Source organism: Benincasa hispida, chromosome 11, assembly GCF_027475165.1.
Source record: "Benincasa hispida cultivar pf3 chromosome 11, pf3_genome.v1.1, whole genome shotgun sequence".
Taxonomy (NCBI): domain Eukaryota; kingdom Viridiplantae; phylum Streptophyta; class Magnoliopsida; order Cucurbitales; family Cucurbitaceae; genus Benincasa; species Benincasa hispida.
The window spans coordinates 69455540-69473516 of NC_143488.1; the positions used below are offsets into that span (position 1 = coordinate 69455540).

The 17977-nt window shown below is 31.4% G+C and overlaps 1 protein-coding gene across 1 annotated transcript; it reads left to right on the forward strand.

Moving 5' to 3' along the window:
- Positions 1 to 1586: 1586 nt before the first annotated feature.
- Positions 1587 to 2851, forward strand: LOC120091226 (RING/U-box superfamily protein). The gene has a single exon (XM_039049150.2). It carries the CDS (start codon positions 2034 to 2036, stop codon positions 2586 to 2588), a length of 555 nt encoding a protein of 184 aa, XP_038905078.1. The 5' UTR covers positions 1587 to 2033; the 3' UTR covers positions 2589 to 2851.
- Positions 2852 to 17977: the final 15126 nt, after the last annotated feature.

Sequence of the window (17977 nt, forward strand, 5' to 3'; positions counted from 1 at the left end):
AAAACATTTATAATATTCTCAAAGGTTCCAAACATGATAATTTGATCTATCCACAACAATTTTTTTAATCAACAAATATAAGATAGGAGATGAAATTAACTATAGAGAAGGAAATAATTAATAGGTACCTCATCTTTTGAACTATGCTTGAATTTGTGACTAGCATTTGTAGTTCAATAATCATGAAGGGCCAAATTGTTAATTTGTCGACGATTTCTAAATTTTTTTTGTTGAGAAATGTTTTTGTCTTTGAATTTCATAAAGGTAACAATTTAATCATTAAACTTTAAATTGTTATGATTTAGTCCCTCTATTTTAAATTTAATAATACTTTTGTAATTAAAATTCAATATATAACAATTTACTCCTCATAATAAAAAAAAATGGTGAGAATTTGATGAGGTCTTTTTAAATATAAACAACATATTTAAAAATATTTACAATTTCTTTGCTATAAAGTGTTTGGATTTTTCAATTTATACAAATTTCCCCGATTTAATATATATTGAGAAATTTTCCATCAAAATAAGGTACCAACTTTATATATAAGATTTTTGTAGTTCAACAATATGTAAGGATAGAGGATTCTAACTTCTAAAATATTGGTCAGAGTACATGTTTCATGCTAGTTTAGTTGAACTTATGTTGATTAAAATATAAAATCTTAATGGTTGTTCAAGGCATTTTAGTTATTATAGATCATAGATTATAACAATGGTACAAACTATTTTAGTTTAGATAATAATAGCATATGTCTAAGGTGCATACTTTTTTAATATAAATAGAAAAGTAAACACGTTAATAAAGAATAATTTCAAATCGTATAGGAAAATTATAGGTTATTAATAATAATAAACATCACTATTATAATTTGGATCTTAAAATATTGAGTAGACTGTAATGGCTGAATTGTAAATACTCTTAATATTTACAATATTTATCATTTTTTTAATATAATAAATATAGAATATGAAAACTTGAATATAGAGAGTGACAAACATAAAACGTCATGTATTGTCTATAAGCTTCCACTTGGCCCACATTTCCAAGTTGCACAGCCATCAGGCTGATGGCAGCCCCAACTCCTCAATTATTGCTTTCCTCATTTTGATTAACAAAATATTTCCCCCTACCTAATCATAAATTAATATTATTTTAACAAAAATTACCTTTATTTTTTCCCCTCATATATAAACAATACTTTTAACAATTTAGGCTTCCAACCTCTTTTCTTATCATCTTTGTAATCGATGAAGTTCTACGATTTTTTTTTTTTTTTTTATCTCTTAATCGGATATTTTTATCATAATCAATTGAATTAGGTTCATATTGACTTTCAAATAACTTTTATTAAAATTATCGTTAAAATAAATATGTATCTATGGTTAAGATATTTCTATCCTTTAAAATGTTATTCAATAATTTTAAATGATTACTTTATTTGTATGAAATTAAAATATATTTTTTTCTTTTTTTATGTGTGTAGAAGAAAGGAAAGTATAGATTTAGGCTACACTTAAGTATTGTTCTTTTTTTTATTTATCTTGTGTGATATTTTGTTTGTATTCTCGGCATACTAATTTTTTTTCTTCTTCTTTATCTTTTTCAAGAAAATAAGTTGTGTGTGATTGGATCTCGTCTAGTGGTAGTAGTCATGTATTTATTTCATAACCAATTCTTCTACGACATTGTAATCAAAGATGTAAACTAAAATTGACATGCTAAACATAAGAATTGAGATAGACAATTTTTTTATTTTTTGAAAAACAAATGTAAGATCCAAAGATTTAAACTTCTCTACACGAAGTACGTTCAAGATAAATTAGAGTTTTTTTTTCTTAAAAAAAATAAAAACAATTACAAATTTTCTTTATTCAATTTAATTTAGGTTTGTTTAATTTTTTTTTTTTAAAGAAAACAATAATCCTACAAATCCAAACAAAAATAATAAAACTCGAATCTTGCATGAACATGAGCTCCCAAATGATAAGAAACCAAATCCACAGCCTTGCTAGCCCCTACACTTCCCCGCCATGGACAAAAGCGCCTCCTTGATGAATCGATCGCCGCCGCCATCCCCGACGCCGCATCGGACCGTTGATTTCTCTCCGATCGAGTTTATTCTCGGCCTCGTTGCCGTCATCACAATCCCTGCCCTGGTCTACTCCTTCTTCTTCGCCATCAAGTGCCCGCCCAATCTCCTCCGCCTCTGGCGGCATAGATCCGCCAGGCTCTCCGGCGCCGCCGTCACCGTGGTGGTCAGAAATCGTACTCCTTCTAGTGACGTGGCTGCAGCCGTTAAATACAACAAGGACGAGCACTGTAAGGAAGTCAGCAACGAGTGTCCGGTGTGCCTATCGGCGTTCGACGACGGCGAGGAGATCCGGCAACTCGCCGCCTGTAAACACTCTTTCCATGTGGATTGTATCGACATGTGGCTCTATTCTCACCCTAATTGCCCTGTTTGCCGCGCCGCCGTCCCTGTCGCTGTTAAACGGCCGATTAACAACCACGCGCCGCGGCGGCCGGCGGTTTCTAGAAGCGACGATTTCCAGCAAGGACTGCCGGATGCGGGATATTTAGTGTGAAATTCTTCATCTTCTTCCATCTCTGTTCCCTTCCGTTTGCTGCAAATTCGAACCACAGATCGAAAATTACGTTCAAATATCGTCTCAATTTCGTTAAATTTTGTGGATAATTTGGAATTAGATAGGTTTTGATTTCAAAGAGTTTTGAAATTTGGATTGTTTTTTTATTCTGAAAAATTCAAAGCGCAAGATTGAAACAGAATTAGGTTTTTTTTTTAATGGGAAATTGATTTATGAAATATATTTCCCTTTTCTTCTTCCTATTACACGTGTTATTATTTGATTCCATTCCCCACTCTAGATTAAATGCGAATATATAATTTCAGTCTTATAGTATATCTATATTTTGCTTACGGTTGTAAAGTTTCGACTTTATTATTATCTAGAGAGTCCTAATTTTGATATTAAATACCAATGCTAATTATTTAATTGAATAAATCAAGTTTAAACCTGAGTATTTTTCAACTGACATGAAGTTGTATTGAATGATCAAAGCTTCAGATCTTCCACTCTGTGATATTATTGAATTTAAAAATGAAAAAAAAAAAAATTAATGTTAAACATGAATAACTCTGTCGGTTTAGGTGTAAGTGTAGTTAAAAAAGAAAGTAATTTAAGGTAACATTAAATCCCAATTGATGTTGGGAATAATAGTAAAAAAATTTATTAACTAATCCAAAAAACAATGTTCAATCTCTCACTTCTTGCCATTGTTTAAAAGAAAAAAAAAACTTGAGGATAATTTAATTGTTCGTTATTATTAACTTTTGTTATTGGTTGAAAGTTTGAATTTTATTTTTATTGGTTTCTACGATTCTGAACTTTACTATTGCAACTTTATCTAGAAGTTATAGCACACCCTTCCAAAGTTTTGAAACCAAAACAAAATAATTATACGAGATTTAAATATAGAACTAGGGTGGTTTGGAAAAATATTTACAAAATATAAGCAGATAATAAAGATTAAGTCTTCATTATAAGAAAAAATACTCTCTCAATGCCTAAAACAACCGTCGTGAGATATATCATCGGAAGAGAGAATCTCTCCCAACTATGTAACAATAGCGTCGGTAGTTATTGATAACTCCCGATGTCATATATAAGTCGTCGAGAGATTGGTTCAAACTCCCAATAGATAGACAATAGGCGTCGAGAATTCAAGAGATGGAAGCCAGTACTGACCAAACTCTCGACGATTTAAGTAATTTTTCGGGAGTTTGGTAGGAACTCCTGTCGGCTCACGATAGCCGTCAAAAGATGGATTTTAAAACCCTAAATCGAAGGAAAATTTGGAATCTGCTTTCTTCATCTTCTAACCCTATCAGATCAGAGATGAAAAAGTGTGTCGCTGGTCGTTCGTCATCTGTCATTGTCCATCATCTGTTGGTATGTCGTCCGTCCGCTATTTCTTTTCTTTTTTTGAAAATTTTCATGGTTTTGTGTCCAATTAGGGAATGATTTACATTTGCGCTAATCAATTCTACATTTATCAATCGATTTTGCTCTTTCTTTTTTTGAAATTTCTCATGGTTTTATGTTGAATTAGGGAAGAATTTTAGAAAGTCACTTAAGATTATTAGAAAAGATGAAATAATTATTGATTTTTGTTTTGGATTTTCTCATAGCCTTTTGTTGTGGCGTCCTTGTGAATGACTAGTTTTTATGTAATAGCCAAAATGAATATGTGTTGTACAAACATCAATCAACATGTTGTTTTCTATCGTTTGTATTGGCCTTAGACAAGAAGAGTTGTTGATAATGTTATTGAATCCATTTATGTTTCCTTTATCAATTAAAGAACAAGAAGCTAGAGAATATCAGTATTTTGATAATCACATGCAATCAAGAGTGTGGTTAACTGATAATCTTAAATATAGAATCAGTGGCAAATAAAAAAAAAATTAGAATTTTATACAAATTAAAAGTTTAGCTTATAGACTTCTACATTTGTATCTATATACCAAATTTTAGTAGGTCACTAAACTTTTGTTCCCTCTCTTTTTATCTTTCATGCTTTAATTCCAAATTGTTTAGATTAGATTGAGATAATTCCAAATTGTTTAGATTAGATTGAGATAATTGTGCCTGAAATTTCAATGTGATCTTGGTCGCTCACTATTTGCATGTTTAATTATAGATTTTTTAATTTTTCATGTGGATTTTTGAAGATGTTCAAAAACAAATGAGAGATAGATCATGCAAGACAAATGGAAGAAATGAAAAAAAAAATGATTGAAGATATGATACGATCACAGAGAGAAAGCCATCGAATTAGGTATGATTACTTCATTATCTAGTTGGCTAATGTGTTATTATTCTGCAGTTATGGTAGCAAAGTAGTTATGTCTTACTAGTATCTTTATGATAAATTGTTGGCTATCCTACAGTTATGGTAGCCAAACAATTAAATTTTGATGTGTTTTCTAGAGTTTTTGCATGTTTGTGGATATTTATGAAATTTGAATATTGTGTGGGGTGGGTTAAGATTAGCTATACTTGTCTTGGAGTTCAACTTGGAATTTTTTGTTTGTTTGTAGAAGTTCATGAATTCTGAATGTTGTATGAGATGGGCTGAGATTAGTTTTTCTTTTGGAGTTCAACTTGTGGTCTTTGTGTATTTGTGGAGGTTTAAAGTTGAGAAAATGTAGACTTGAAAATGTGTTGATTTTTTTTTAGGATTTTAAGATTTTTTTTGTTTTGTAGGATTGTAGGATTTTCTTTGTTTTGTAGGATTCACCTTATGGTTTTTGTTTGTTTTGTAGGATGTTGTTTAGAAATGATGTTGGAAATGTGGTTGGAGATACTGTGTTGGAGATGATGTGTTAGAGATATGTTAAGAGTTTTTTCTTCTATATATTTGTCAAAACATTTCTTTTATAGACCATTTTGCCAAATTTTCTCCCTTTTGTGTAATAAAGAATACTATCAACTTTGTTTGTTTGTTTTGTTCCTTATGTGAATATTCTTTATTTACTTAATAGTGTCATACATTTTAGGTTATTTAGATCAAATTAAAAAAAATTAAAAATTAGAAATTAGAAAAAAAAAATGACTATCTTCCGACGAAAAACGTCAAGAGTTCTTAGATCTCCCGATGGCTAGTAAGTCGTCGACAGTTCAAATCCAGAAACTCAATTTCTTAATTGAACTCCCGACGACGGGTAAGAACTTCTGACGATGTTTATACATGCGTCGAATTTTCAAAAATATACCCAACACTATTAAGCAAATAGTGTTGAATTTTCAAAAATATACCCAACACTATTAAGCAAATAAACAAACAAAGTTTATTAATCTAACTCCTTAAGTACCATTGATTTCTCTAATGAACAATATTTCATAGTCCCACTATGACCAAGTCCTCTTGGGCTAAGGGAGCAATTTATCTACTTGCACCAGAGAAGGAGTGAATTACGTCTTGTGTAGCTGAGTTTCCAGCTTCCCAGACGAATCCCCAAAATAGTAGGCTTGTTGAGTTGGCAATCTGGCCACCACTTTCATAAGCAAGAGTTCACAACTCACTCAGGATTTAGATCATGTCACCTATAGTCATCCTAGTGAAATGTAAGTCCTTATTATTAACGGCTTTATATAAAAAATCATTTCATGGTCCGGTCTTATACAAACTCTTCGTATAGGATACCCCGCTCGCATGTATCCACATGAATGATTAGGATCAAATCATTTGTAGCACTTTACAACATTTGTAACACCTACAAAGCGGACCGTATCTATAGTGTCACCAAGATAAAGTACCCAACCTTATCCATCTACTACAGACCGTTTAGGTTATTATTTAAACAAGATCTACTTGTATGTCCATAAGTGACTCGACTTTAATCCCAAGTGAGTTGTGAACTTTTGTTTATGAAGACAACCTTTTGATCTGTATGGGTGAGAGTGATCAGGTTCACAGACTCAGTAAGCCTACCATTTTGGGGAATTGTTCGAGTAGGGAGCTGAGAACATAATTACACAAGATGGAATTCACTCATTCTGTAAACTCTCGAGCTCTAGTTAAATTTAAATTAGTTTTATGAAATTATTGGATGTTTATTTCTTTTAATTTTGAAATTTCAAGGCCAAAACTTAAGCAATTGAATGATTTTGATTGGTTCGGTTTTAATTTAGATTTTTTGTTTGAAGAAGATTTGAATTTTTGGGTTTTAAATGGATCTTGAAATTTAATTTTAGTGATAATTGATAGGAGTTGAAATTTTTTAAAAGGAATTAAATGAGATTTGGTAATCGTTTCCGTCTGTGAGTCGTCAAGTCGACGCCCAACCGTTTGCCGCCGCCACATCTTTGTTCGCGGTGGGTTTGCCGCTCGTGTCTTCATCCGCCAGTTGTCTGTCGCTGCTACGATGGGTTCGACGCCGGAAGGGTGTTTTTGTGTGAGTTTTGTTTGGTTGTGGGTTTTTGGCAACAGGTCTTGGTTACCCATTGGATTATGTATTGATTTATTTTTTGCCCAATGTGTTTGGCCTTAGATTCAAGCTTTGAAGGAAATTTAAGTGTGAAACTGTGTCGCCCGGAGTTTTGGAAATCAATTTTAGGTTCCAATTCAAGACTCTTTGTAGAGTTAGTTGTCGCAACAATTGTATTTTTTTGGACTTAATTTGAGGTAAGTGACGCTATTACCGGAACCTTCGTGTTAAGTGTCCTAGTTCAGAATTTTCATGTTATTTATTGAACTATTGGTAGCATGAATTAGACTATGCGTTACCAAATTTAATGCATGAAATTGATGTGGATTCTGAGCATATTGCATTTGAAGGAAATTCGACGTGGGGAGAACCTTGAGCAGAAGCGTACTAACTAAATTTCATTAATTATTGAATACAAAATTTACAGAAAACATATAAATAGATATGCATTTAAACATTAAATTACAACACGCTTTATAAAGAAATTTGGTTTCACGAAACCTCACCTTTAAAGAACTCTTTCTTTAAGGAATCCCTCGTATGAGCCACGAACGAAACTCCTTCCTCGCGGATCTCCTTCTTCTCACACGGACACTACCAATCGAGAACCCTCTGTATTCTCTTTGGGATTAAAGGATTCAAGCATGAGTTGTGGGTTTTGCTGGAATCCTTAGAAGAGGAAATGAGATAGATAGGATGAGAAGGAAAATTTTTCAGATAACCCTTTCTCTTTCAGAAAATTCTTCTCTTCTGTGAGAATTCTTGATTCTCCCAATTTCTTTTATCACATGTTAGTTATTGAGAGAATAATGGGAGAGAGTTATAACTACTTCCCTTTTATTAATTTCAAAGAAATTAATGAAATAGATATACAATAACTATTTTATTATATATATACACTATATATTATATCAAATATAACATATAACCTATAGTTTTATATTGCATCAAATACAACATAAACTATAGATTTTATTCTCTCTCAACCATACATGGCATTTAATATAAATCACATTTATATTAAATCCACTTATATGAATATCATCCATATAAATGATATTTTGATCATATCCAAATATTTTATTCCTCTCAATATAAATCATATTTATATTTAATTGCATGAATCTCATTCATATAATTAGTATTTGAATCATATTCAAATTCCTCTCATATATAATATATCAAATATATTATAATTAATTATATCATATATAATTAACTCCCTCAATTAATTTGAACACTTCAAATTAATCCAAAGATTAAATCCCTATTGAGCTACAGTGGGGACCTTATGGACCTGTAGATTGAAGTTCGAACGGTACTTGGATAATTAATTAAACTCTTTAATTAAATTACCGAACATTCGTTAAATGTTGATCACTCCATTAAAGACCGTCAGTTGCACTCTTCGCACTACAGATAAATTTCTGTGTCCATTAGATATAACCAATCAACTGTCCGATGACCCTTCAAAAATTGCTCGTAAGTACAGTTAGGCCAAAATACCATTTTACCCCTATAGTTACATCTAACTCCTTAAGTACTATTGATTCCTCTAATGAACAACATGTCATAGTCCCACTATGACCAAGTTCTCTTGGGCCAAGAGAGGGTATGACCACTATATTCAAGACCTGGAATCAGCCCTTAAGGGAGTAATTTATCTACTTGCACCTGCATCCGGGAAATAGTGAATTTCGTCTTGTGTAGCTGAGTTTTCAGCTCCCCAGTCAGACGAATCTCCAAAATGGTAGGCTTGTTGAGTTGGCAATCTGGCCACTCTCACCCATACAAATCAAATGACTACCTTCATAAGCAAGAGTTCACAACTCACTCAGGATTAGATCATGTCACCTATGGTCATCCCAGTGAAATGTAAGTCTCTATTATTAATGGCTTTATATAAAGAATCATTTTGTGGTCCGGTCTTATACAAACTCTTTGTATAGGATACCCCTGCGTGCATGTCTCCACATGAATGATTAGGATCAGATCATTTGTAGCACTTTACAACATTTGTAACACCTACAATGCGGGTCATATCTATAGTGTCACCAAGATAAGGTACCCAACCTTATCCATCTACTACAAACCGTTTAGGTTATTATTTAAACAAGATCTATTTGTATGTCTCTACATACTTGTTTAAATTGCATGAAATAACATCAGATCTTAGTTTATTGGATTAGGTATATGCTTATAAAATAACACTTATTTTAATAACAACAATATGTTTATACAGAGTTTATAAACTACGAGATTACAAGGAGATTTAGGACACCGTTCCTAACAATATTATGTACTATATTATGTTTATGTTGTGGGACCTCCTATGAGATTTTGTATGACGCATGTTAAACCAGTAGGGGTGATATGCCGCCTTGCCTTGGCGCGTTTTTTGATATAGGGGACCGAAAGGTCTAGTTTCATATTTTATTTGACAGTGTTGCCATCAGGCCACTAGGCATACATAAACCGACAGGTTCATTTGCTTACTACGACTCTGTGAATCGACAGGTTCACTATCATGATTTTATTTGACGATGTGCCATCAGTGTTGGGAATATTCTAGAACACGCAATTCGTAAATTTCGTGTTAAACATTCTATTAATATTTGTGGATATTTATGAAATTTGAATGTTATGTGGGGTGGGTTGAGATTAGCTATATTTGTCTTGGAGTTCAACTTGGAATTTTTTGTTGTTGTTGGCAAAAAATTTGAATGTTGTTGGAGATGCTGTGTTGGAGATAATATGTTGGAGATGATGTTGAGAGTTCTTTCTTCTATATATTTGTCAAGACATTTCTTTTATAGACCATTTGCCAAATTTTCTCTCTTTTGTGTAATAAAGAATACTATCAACTTTGTTTGTTTGTTTTGTTCCTTATGTGAATATTCTTTATTTGCTTAATAGTGTTGGGTATATAGTATATACTTGCTTAAATTACATGAAATAACCTCGAATCTTAGTTTATTGGATTGAGTATATACTTATAAAATAACACTTATTTTATTAACAACAATATGTTTATACAGAGTTTACAAACTACGAGATTACAAGGAGATTTAGGACACTGTTCCTAACAATATTATGTACTATATTATGTTTGTGTTTTGGAACCTCCTATGAGATTTTGTATGACTCATGTTAGACCAATAGGGGTGATATGCCGCCTTGCCTTGGCGCGTTTTTTTATATAGAGGACCGAAGGGTCTAGTTTCATATTTTATTTGACAGTGTTGCCATCAGGCCACTAGGCATATATGAACTGACAAGTTCATTTGCTTATTACGACTCCGTGAATCGACAGGTTCACTATCATGATTTTATTTAACGATGTGCCATCAGTGTTGGGAATATTCTAGAACATGCAATTCGTAAATTCCATGTTAAACATTCTATTAATCAATAAAATATTATTGAGTATCTTATTCGATAAAGTTGTTGATATTGCATTCTATTATGAAAATCCAATAAACATATCCCTGGCTATAGTATGAATACTTTAACTTTATGTAGTGACATAAATAGGATCAAGTTAATAGTATATAGCCTAAATGGTCTATAAGTATAAGGATCAAGTTAATAGCATATAGCCTAAATGGTCTATAAGTATATGGATGAAATTTGATATCTCATCCTGGTAACACTATTGGATGCCGCCCATTTTGTATAGGTAATATGAATGATGTGATCCACAAATCATTCATGTAAAGATATGTGAGTGGAGGCATCATATGCAATGAGTTTGTATAAAGATTGGACCATGAAATAGTCACTTTTCTTTATAACGACCGTTTACTCTTAAAACTGACTATTTCATATTAAAGTAACATAGGATAATTCCATCTTAATCTTGAGCTAGCTATGAACTCCTTTTTATTCGGGTTGTCCTTTGATCTGCATGAGTAAGAGTAGTCCAATAACACTGCTCAATAAGCCTTTCATTTTGGGATAATACCGGATAGATAGTTGAGGACATAGCCCTGCAAGATGAAATTCACTTCTACCTGTTTTAGGGTTAGCAGATGAGTTGTTTTCTTAAGTGTTGATTCCAGGTCTTGAACAATTGGTGCCCCGCCTTCTCATGATAGAGAGGGACATGATTCATAAATGGTATTATGAATCAATTATTCATTAGAGGGTCAGTGGGAACTTAAGAAACCAGATGTATTTACAGGGGTAAAATGGTAATTTTGACCCAGCTGTATACGAATAATCTGTGAAGGATCAACTTACTGATTATGGTTAACATGAACATAAATATATCTACAGTGAGAAGAGTGCAACTATCGAGCTATAGTGGTATGTCTCGATGGTTAACGAAAGTTAATTAATTCGTTTTAAAGAGTTTAACCAATTGATTACAAATCGTTGGAGCTCATGATCTGTAGGTCCAATAATTCCCTCTACTAGCTCATAAATTGGAATAATGAATTGAGTCATTGATTGGATGAATTTTGAATTTAAGTTTTTGAGTTTGAAATATTCAGTTTTAGGGTTTTTTAATTGATTATATACTATGCAATTAAAAATATTTAATTTAACCGAAATTAAAACGAGATTGGAGAATCAATTAATATTTAAATTATGATTTAAATATTGATTTTGAATCATATTGGTGGTTGATGTTTTTATTAATTTAATATTAAGATATTAAATTAATTAAATTAATTTTATTTAAATTAATTAATTTTGAATTAATTATATAAAACAAAATTTTAAATAAAATGGTTTTATTTAAAAGAAAATTCAATTTTTGAAATTGCTTTTGAGTTAGTGGATTTTTCTCATAAATTGGAAAAGTCAACTAACATCATTTATGGTGCTTTATCACCAAAATCCACCATGAGTTCTTCAATTAATACTAAGTAGGAGTTGTCCTACATGCAGTCATCTTCTAATGCATGAATTAAGGCTATATAATGAAATTTCATGCATGGCATTAGGGAGAAGACTGAATTCTTTATCCAAGTTGTTGTAAAACTGAAACCCTACTTCACCCTCACTAATTCATCTTCAATTCAACTTGATTAGAGTGTTTCCACCACACATTCCTTCTTGAGCATAGTTGAAAGATCTTATTGGTGGTCTATCTGAAGAATCCAGCTCAAACTTGTGGAGATTCTGCTGAAAATGTAAAAAGAACTACAAAGGTATTGTCATGTTCAAACCCTCTTTTGAAAACTTCATGAGTAGCATGTTTAAAACTCAAATTAAATGTAGTTTAGGTGCTTATTGATTATGAATTATTCCGTTGCATATTATATTACTCCTTCAATCAGGCCACTAGACATTCATGTTAGGGCGAGACAGGTTACCCCCTTAGTTAGCCATTTAGGAACAACTACAGTATGATTGTCCCATTAGCCCAGACATTCACTGTGTGTGAATGCATAGCCTGATCCCGATAATGGGGTCACATACTAGGTATTTTTTACTCATCCTTTATGTTTACATATTTTTCAGATAAAGACAAGGATACTTCAGCCATTGACAAGAGGAATTCGTGACAGTGCCAATGGTACTAGACATCGCTTTTGCATTTGAGTTCATATGTTTTTTTTTCATGTTTTACAGCTTTCTTTTCATGAACTTGTTTTTTTACAAAATTTAGGTGTCAAGGATTTTCATTTTCAGTGAATTTTTCTTATTTTAAAATTTATGTTTTAGGAATACCCCGAATTAAACAAAATGAACTCTTGAAATGAAATTTTGTTTGAATTCTTTATTTAATAAAACAATCCAATTTTTTCCTCATTTTCAATGTAAATATTTATGCATACATGTAGTTATGATCCAATGAGATGTCTTAGAAAGTCGAGTCGTTACAGTTGGTATCAGAGCCCATGTTTTGGGTTTTGTAGACTTACTAGATAAGTTCAGATTGTCCCTTTTGGCCATCTATGGATTCTTCATTATCGCCAGGTATATCCCTTAAGAAAAGATTCCAGAATATTATGCGCTCTTATGTTGAGTTTATAACCATGCGCCCAACTACCTCAGGAAGCCCTATCTTCTGTCCACTGCTGTCCAGAAGTGTTTAAAGGCCTAGTTTCATATCAGTTGGAGTTAATAAGCTAAGTTCAGGGAAAAAAAAGTATTTTGAGATTATTCTATCCCTAAATATAAGATTCTAAGTTGATTATTGGATTAATATAGGCTCGAGATCTAAGAAGGAACCAAGGGAAACCAAAGAACTTGAAGAAGAAAGAAGATCCCTACTAACAAACTATGAGTGATATTCTTTAAAGGTTTCTAGCAAAATTCTTATATATAGATGTATGTGTAGCTTTTAGGAGGATAAGAACACGTAGCATGGGATGGTCAGGGGGTCAGAAGACCTAGTTCCCGAGCTTATGGTGGAATCTCACAAGATGGTTAGGGGGTAGTTGGGCCTAATTCTTGAAATTCTGTGAAAGGAACCTCATATGGGATGATCAGGACCGACAGGTCTAGTTTTTTAGCCCTTAAGAGGTGGATTTATGTGCACATAGTAATAAAAGAGTTATGTTTAATTATCTACTCTGTGTGTAGGTAAAATAGGGAACAAGCTCGTTCAAGCCTGAGGTTTAAGTAATAACCTCGTTATGTGGACATGCTATTTGAGTTATTTGTCTCTAAGGATTGAAAGAGATACTGTAAGTTGTTTACCACTCTCTGGGCTTCTTGAAGCTCATTCTTTTCTTTTATGTTTTTCTTCATAGGTAGCAAAAGAATCGAGTTGCTGCAAGAAGATGAGGTCTACCACGAGTTAAATGTTTATATTAGTTGTAAATTAAGTGTTGGACAAGCCTTTTATAAAAACCTATTAAATTGTATGAACTTTAAGTTCTGTAAAATGGAAACCTGAAGTGAATTTTGTTCTTGGTTAAGTTGGGTTAACGCCACTTCAGTAGAGATGGGCAGTAGGTATCATAAAAGGGTTGTATTTCCCGTCCCCATACCTCCTTTTGGACTTGAGAGTTAAGTTCGGGTGGGGGTGTGACAATATCAAGGTTCAATCTTTACAAAGACTGAAATGAGTATGGATAAAAAAATTGCCCTATTTTTGCAAATAATTTTCAGTCCACTTATTTTTTGCAAATATTTTTCCAAACTACCTTAGTTTTATATTTAATCCTAATTATACAATTTAAGATTTAACACACATTTAAATAAATAAACAAAAAGTTGTCAAAGTAAGTACAACTCAACTATCATACGAGAGTGTTATTGACTATGCGATTTGTTGTTCAAATCTTGCTACTCTTTTGTTAGTATAATGATCTATTTGTCTGACGTTTTATCGAGTTTGAAAAAAACCAATTTCAAAACAAATTATTTAGATAATATCCTCCTTTTTCATATGAATATTCTCATTTTTCTCTCATCTATTCAATTCTTACACCAATTTTCTAACAAACAAAATATAAAAAAAAAACTCTAAGTTCAGGTATAAAATTCCACAAAATCTAAAAATTCCAAAATCAAAATCTACCCTTAAAACTTAAAGCATAATTGAGCTGGCATCGAGTATAATCGGTCAATTTTTTTTTTAATAGAAAACCTACAATTTTCCATTTGTCATGGATGTATTGCATCACATTTAACTTTTTCTTAGTCTAGAAGTACAAGAAAATGAAACCCATTTCAACTAACATAAGTACATAACTGTAAGTCTATGGAAATTGACTTAACAATCTTTTTAATCTATATTTCCACATGGTTCTGGCTTCTAGTTAGTCTAATATCTTTTAAATATTTAATTTAAATTTAAATTCTATAATATATTTGACCTGTATGGTAAACATTTATGTAAAAGTTTTAAGTTTCATTAAGGATGAAAATATATATCAATTAAAGTATAATATTTATCAGCATAAAAATTAGAATGAGATTTATACAAAGTAAGATACCAAAACATGACTCAAGATCAGACCTTAGGCTTAGGACTATTCTACTTCTTTGTTCTTTTTCCTGATTCTGTTTTTTCATTTTGTAATAAATAAATAAATAGAAGTAAAAAAGAACTTTTTCTTGTAATTTTGTCCAAGAATTCATGAGTTATATATATATATTTGTTTCATTATTGTTTACCCTCAATATTTTTGTTTACATAAATACATTGAAAATTCAAAAGACCATTTTAGTATTTTAATTTTCTACTTTTGTTCATAAGCTTCCAATAGGTCTATTTCAGCTATTAAACAAAAAAAAAAAAAAAAAAAAAATCATTTTTTATAATATATTTTTCAGGTCAATAACTATTTTTCTTTCGACAAACGATTACTGTGGCTTTAAAGAACTAGTAGGTTGACATGGACATTTGTTTGGATGGCAAAAATCAATTTGAGCAAGTAATGATGCATAAATATTAGGTTGCAAAACATCACTATTAATAAAAAGTATTATTATTTAAAAGTCTAGGACTAAAACAAATATTTTAGACTATTATAAACTAAAATTATTATTGTTGTTATTATTATTATTTAAAGTTTAAAAATTTACACGCATTTTAAAGGTCTGAAAACTAAAATAAAATAAATGAGAAGTTCAAAACCATATTCAAATTTAAACTTTTCCTTTTCCATTTTTATAACGTTTGAAAAATATGTTATCAATGTTTTCATAAAATTAGTAATCAATCGACTTTTTTAACCTTTTAAAAAAAGAGACCTTTTTACATGGGACTCAATGCTCAAGTTCAATTATGGGTGATGTCATCGACATATTTAAGACCCACGCCACGTATTTGGAGCATGTGCCCTGCTGGCAACATCAGCTTGGGGAATATCGAGGTGATAATGCACAGGTAGTAATGAGCTCGACTTAACTATCTCAACAATTTGATATGCTAATCTAGGCATCAAAGTGTGTTGTTTGATATCACGATCGTGTGAGTTGTTTCGAAGTTCGAGAGGATCGAAAATCTTCAATTCTTTACCCTCTTTATTCTGAATAGTTTCATTTGATTATGTCTCGTGATATTCTTGTGTAGTTGTTTGAACTTTTGTTCTTTTGCATCTTATTTAGAAAAAAAAAAAGTTTTTACAAGTAATATTTTTCCCTTATTATAAATATTATAAATAGGTATTAAATGCTCGTGCTTAGTGTTTAATGCTAAAATGTCATTTTTCCATTACCACAAATGTTGCTCATGATCATTCAACCAGACATAATATCTAATTGTACCATAACCTACGTGCCACTTTATCTATAAATAGTGACATTTTGTGGAGCTTGAGAGAACACACATTAGTGAGAAAATACAATTCAAAATTTCACTCAAATTTTCCTATTATCCAATTTTCATAATTTTAGTTATTTTATTTTATATTATATTTATATATTATTATATTATATTTTCTCTGCATCTGTATTCTCGTTGTGCTTCTCAATTTCACAACACGTTATCAACATGAGCTCTTGTTGCTTCCCTCGCTAAAGGTAGGTCGTTTTTTTTCTCTTTATTATAATTAATAAATTAAAATTTTGCATATTTAGTATATATTAAATTTCTAATATAAATACAATGTTTTGTGTTAGTGTTGTCATGACAAACCTTTTCAAATTAGAAGTCACAACCCTCGATATTAATGACAATAATTATTTGTCATGAGTGCTTGATGCCAAAATCCACTTGGATGCTATGAACCTAGGAGAAACAATTAAATAAGAAAATATGACATCCAGACAGGACAAAGCAAAACCTTCGATTTTTCTTCGTCATCATCTCCACGAGGGATTCAAAATGAGGTATCTTTTAATAAAAGATCCTCGTATCTTATGGAAAATTTTGAAAGAAAAGTAGGATCATAAAAAAAAAAAAAAAAAAAACAATTGTTCTCCCTAAAGCTTGTTATGAGTAGATGCATTTAAGGCTACAAGATTTTAAATCAGTGATTACACTTCCGCATTATTTAAAAATCAATTCAAAATTGTTGCTATGTGAGGAGAAAATTAATGATGTTGATATATTAGAGAATATATTTTCTGCATTCCATGTCTCAAATATGCTCTTGCTGTAGCAATAGCAAGAGAAAGGTTTTAAACAATATTTTGAACTAATTTTATGTTTCTCGTGGCCGAATAAAATAACGTGTTATTGATGAAGAACCACAAATCTCGACCAACTAGACCACTGTCGTTCTCTAAAGTAAATGTTGTGAATGTTAATAATTATAGTCGAGGTCGTGGTCATAGTCGAGATCGTGGTCGTGGTCGAGGTCGTGACCATGGCAGAGGAAGAAATAATTATTATTTTCATGGTGGTCATTCTAATCATTCAAATTTCAAAAGAACCATGTAAAATGATGTCACAAAGAAAAAACTTCACAAGATAAGAGTTCAAAAAGTGTTGAAAATAAATGCTTATAATGCAGAATGGCTGAACATTGGTCACGTACCTATCATACCTCAAAACACTTAGTTGATCTCTATCAAGTCTCCCTGAAGAAACAAGAAAAAAATGTGGAAGCAAATTTTGCATACCAGGATAATGATATATTTGACCCATCCCATATGATAAATTTGGATGTGGCAGACTTCTTTGAATCTTCTGAAGAGATGATTAGCACAATTGATGGAACATCAAGTGTTTCTTTTAACTTTAAGAATATCTAGACTTAATATTGTTGTTTCTTTTTATCTATTTTCATGTTTTTTTAGTAAATGCTAACTTTTGTATATTCCAAGTGTTGTTTTTCTTATTGTAATTATTTTCTTTTAATGAAGAAACATTGATCATTTTCATATGTTAGGTGATTAAAAAATGAGCAAAGAAGATCTATGTCTAGCACACGGTGCAACTATACACATAATACTTACAAATAAAAAAAATACTTTTTCAAATTGACAATGCTGAAAGAAAAAGTAAATGCAATATCAGGTTTTTCAAACTTGATTGAAGGTTTTTTAAAAGAAAATATTATCTTGTCTAGAAGGACAAAATTCACAATTAATAATGTATTGTTCTCT

Excerpts from the sequence above, each read along its gene's own strand:
- LOC120091226 (XM_039049150.2), top strand. The coding sequence starts at position 2,034 with ATGGACAAAAGCGCCTCCTTGATGAATCGATCGCCGCCGCCATCCCCG.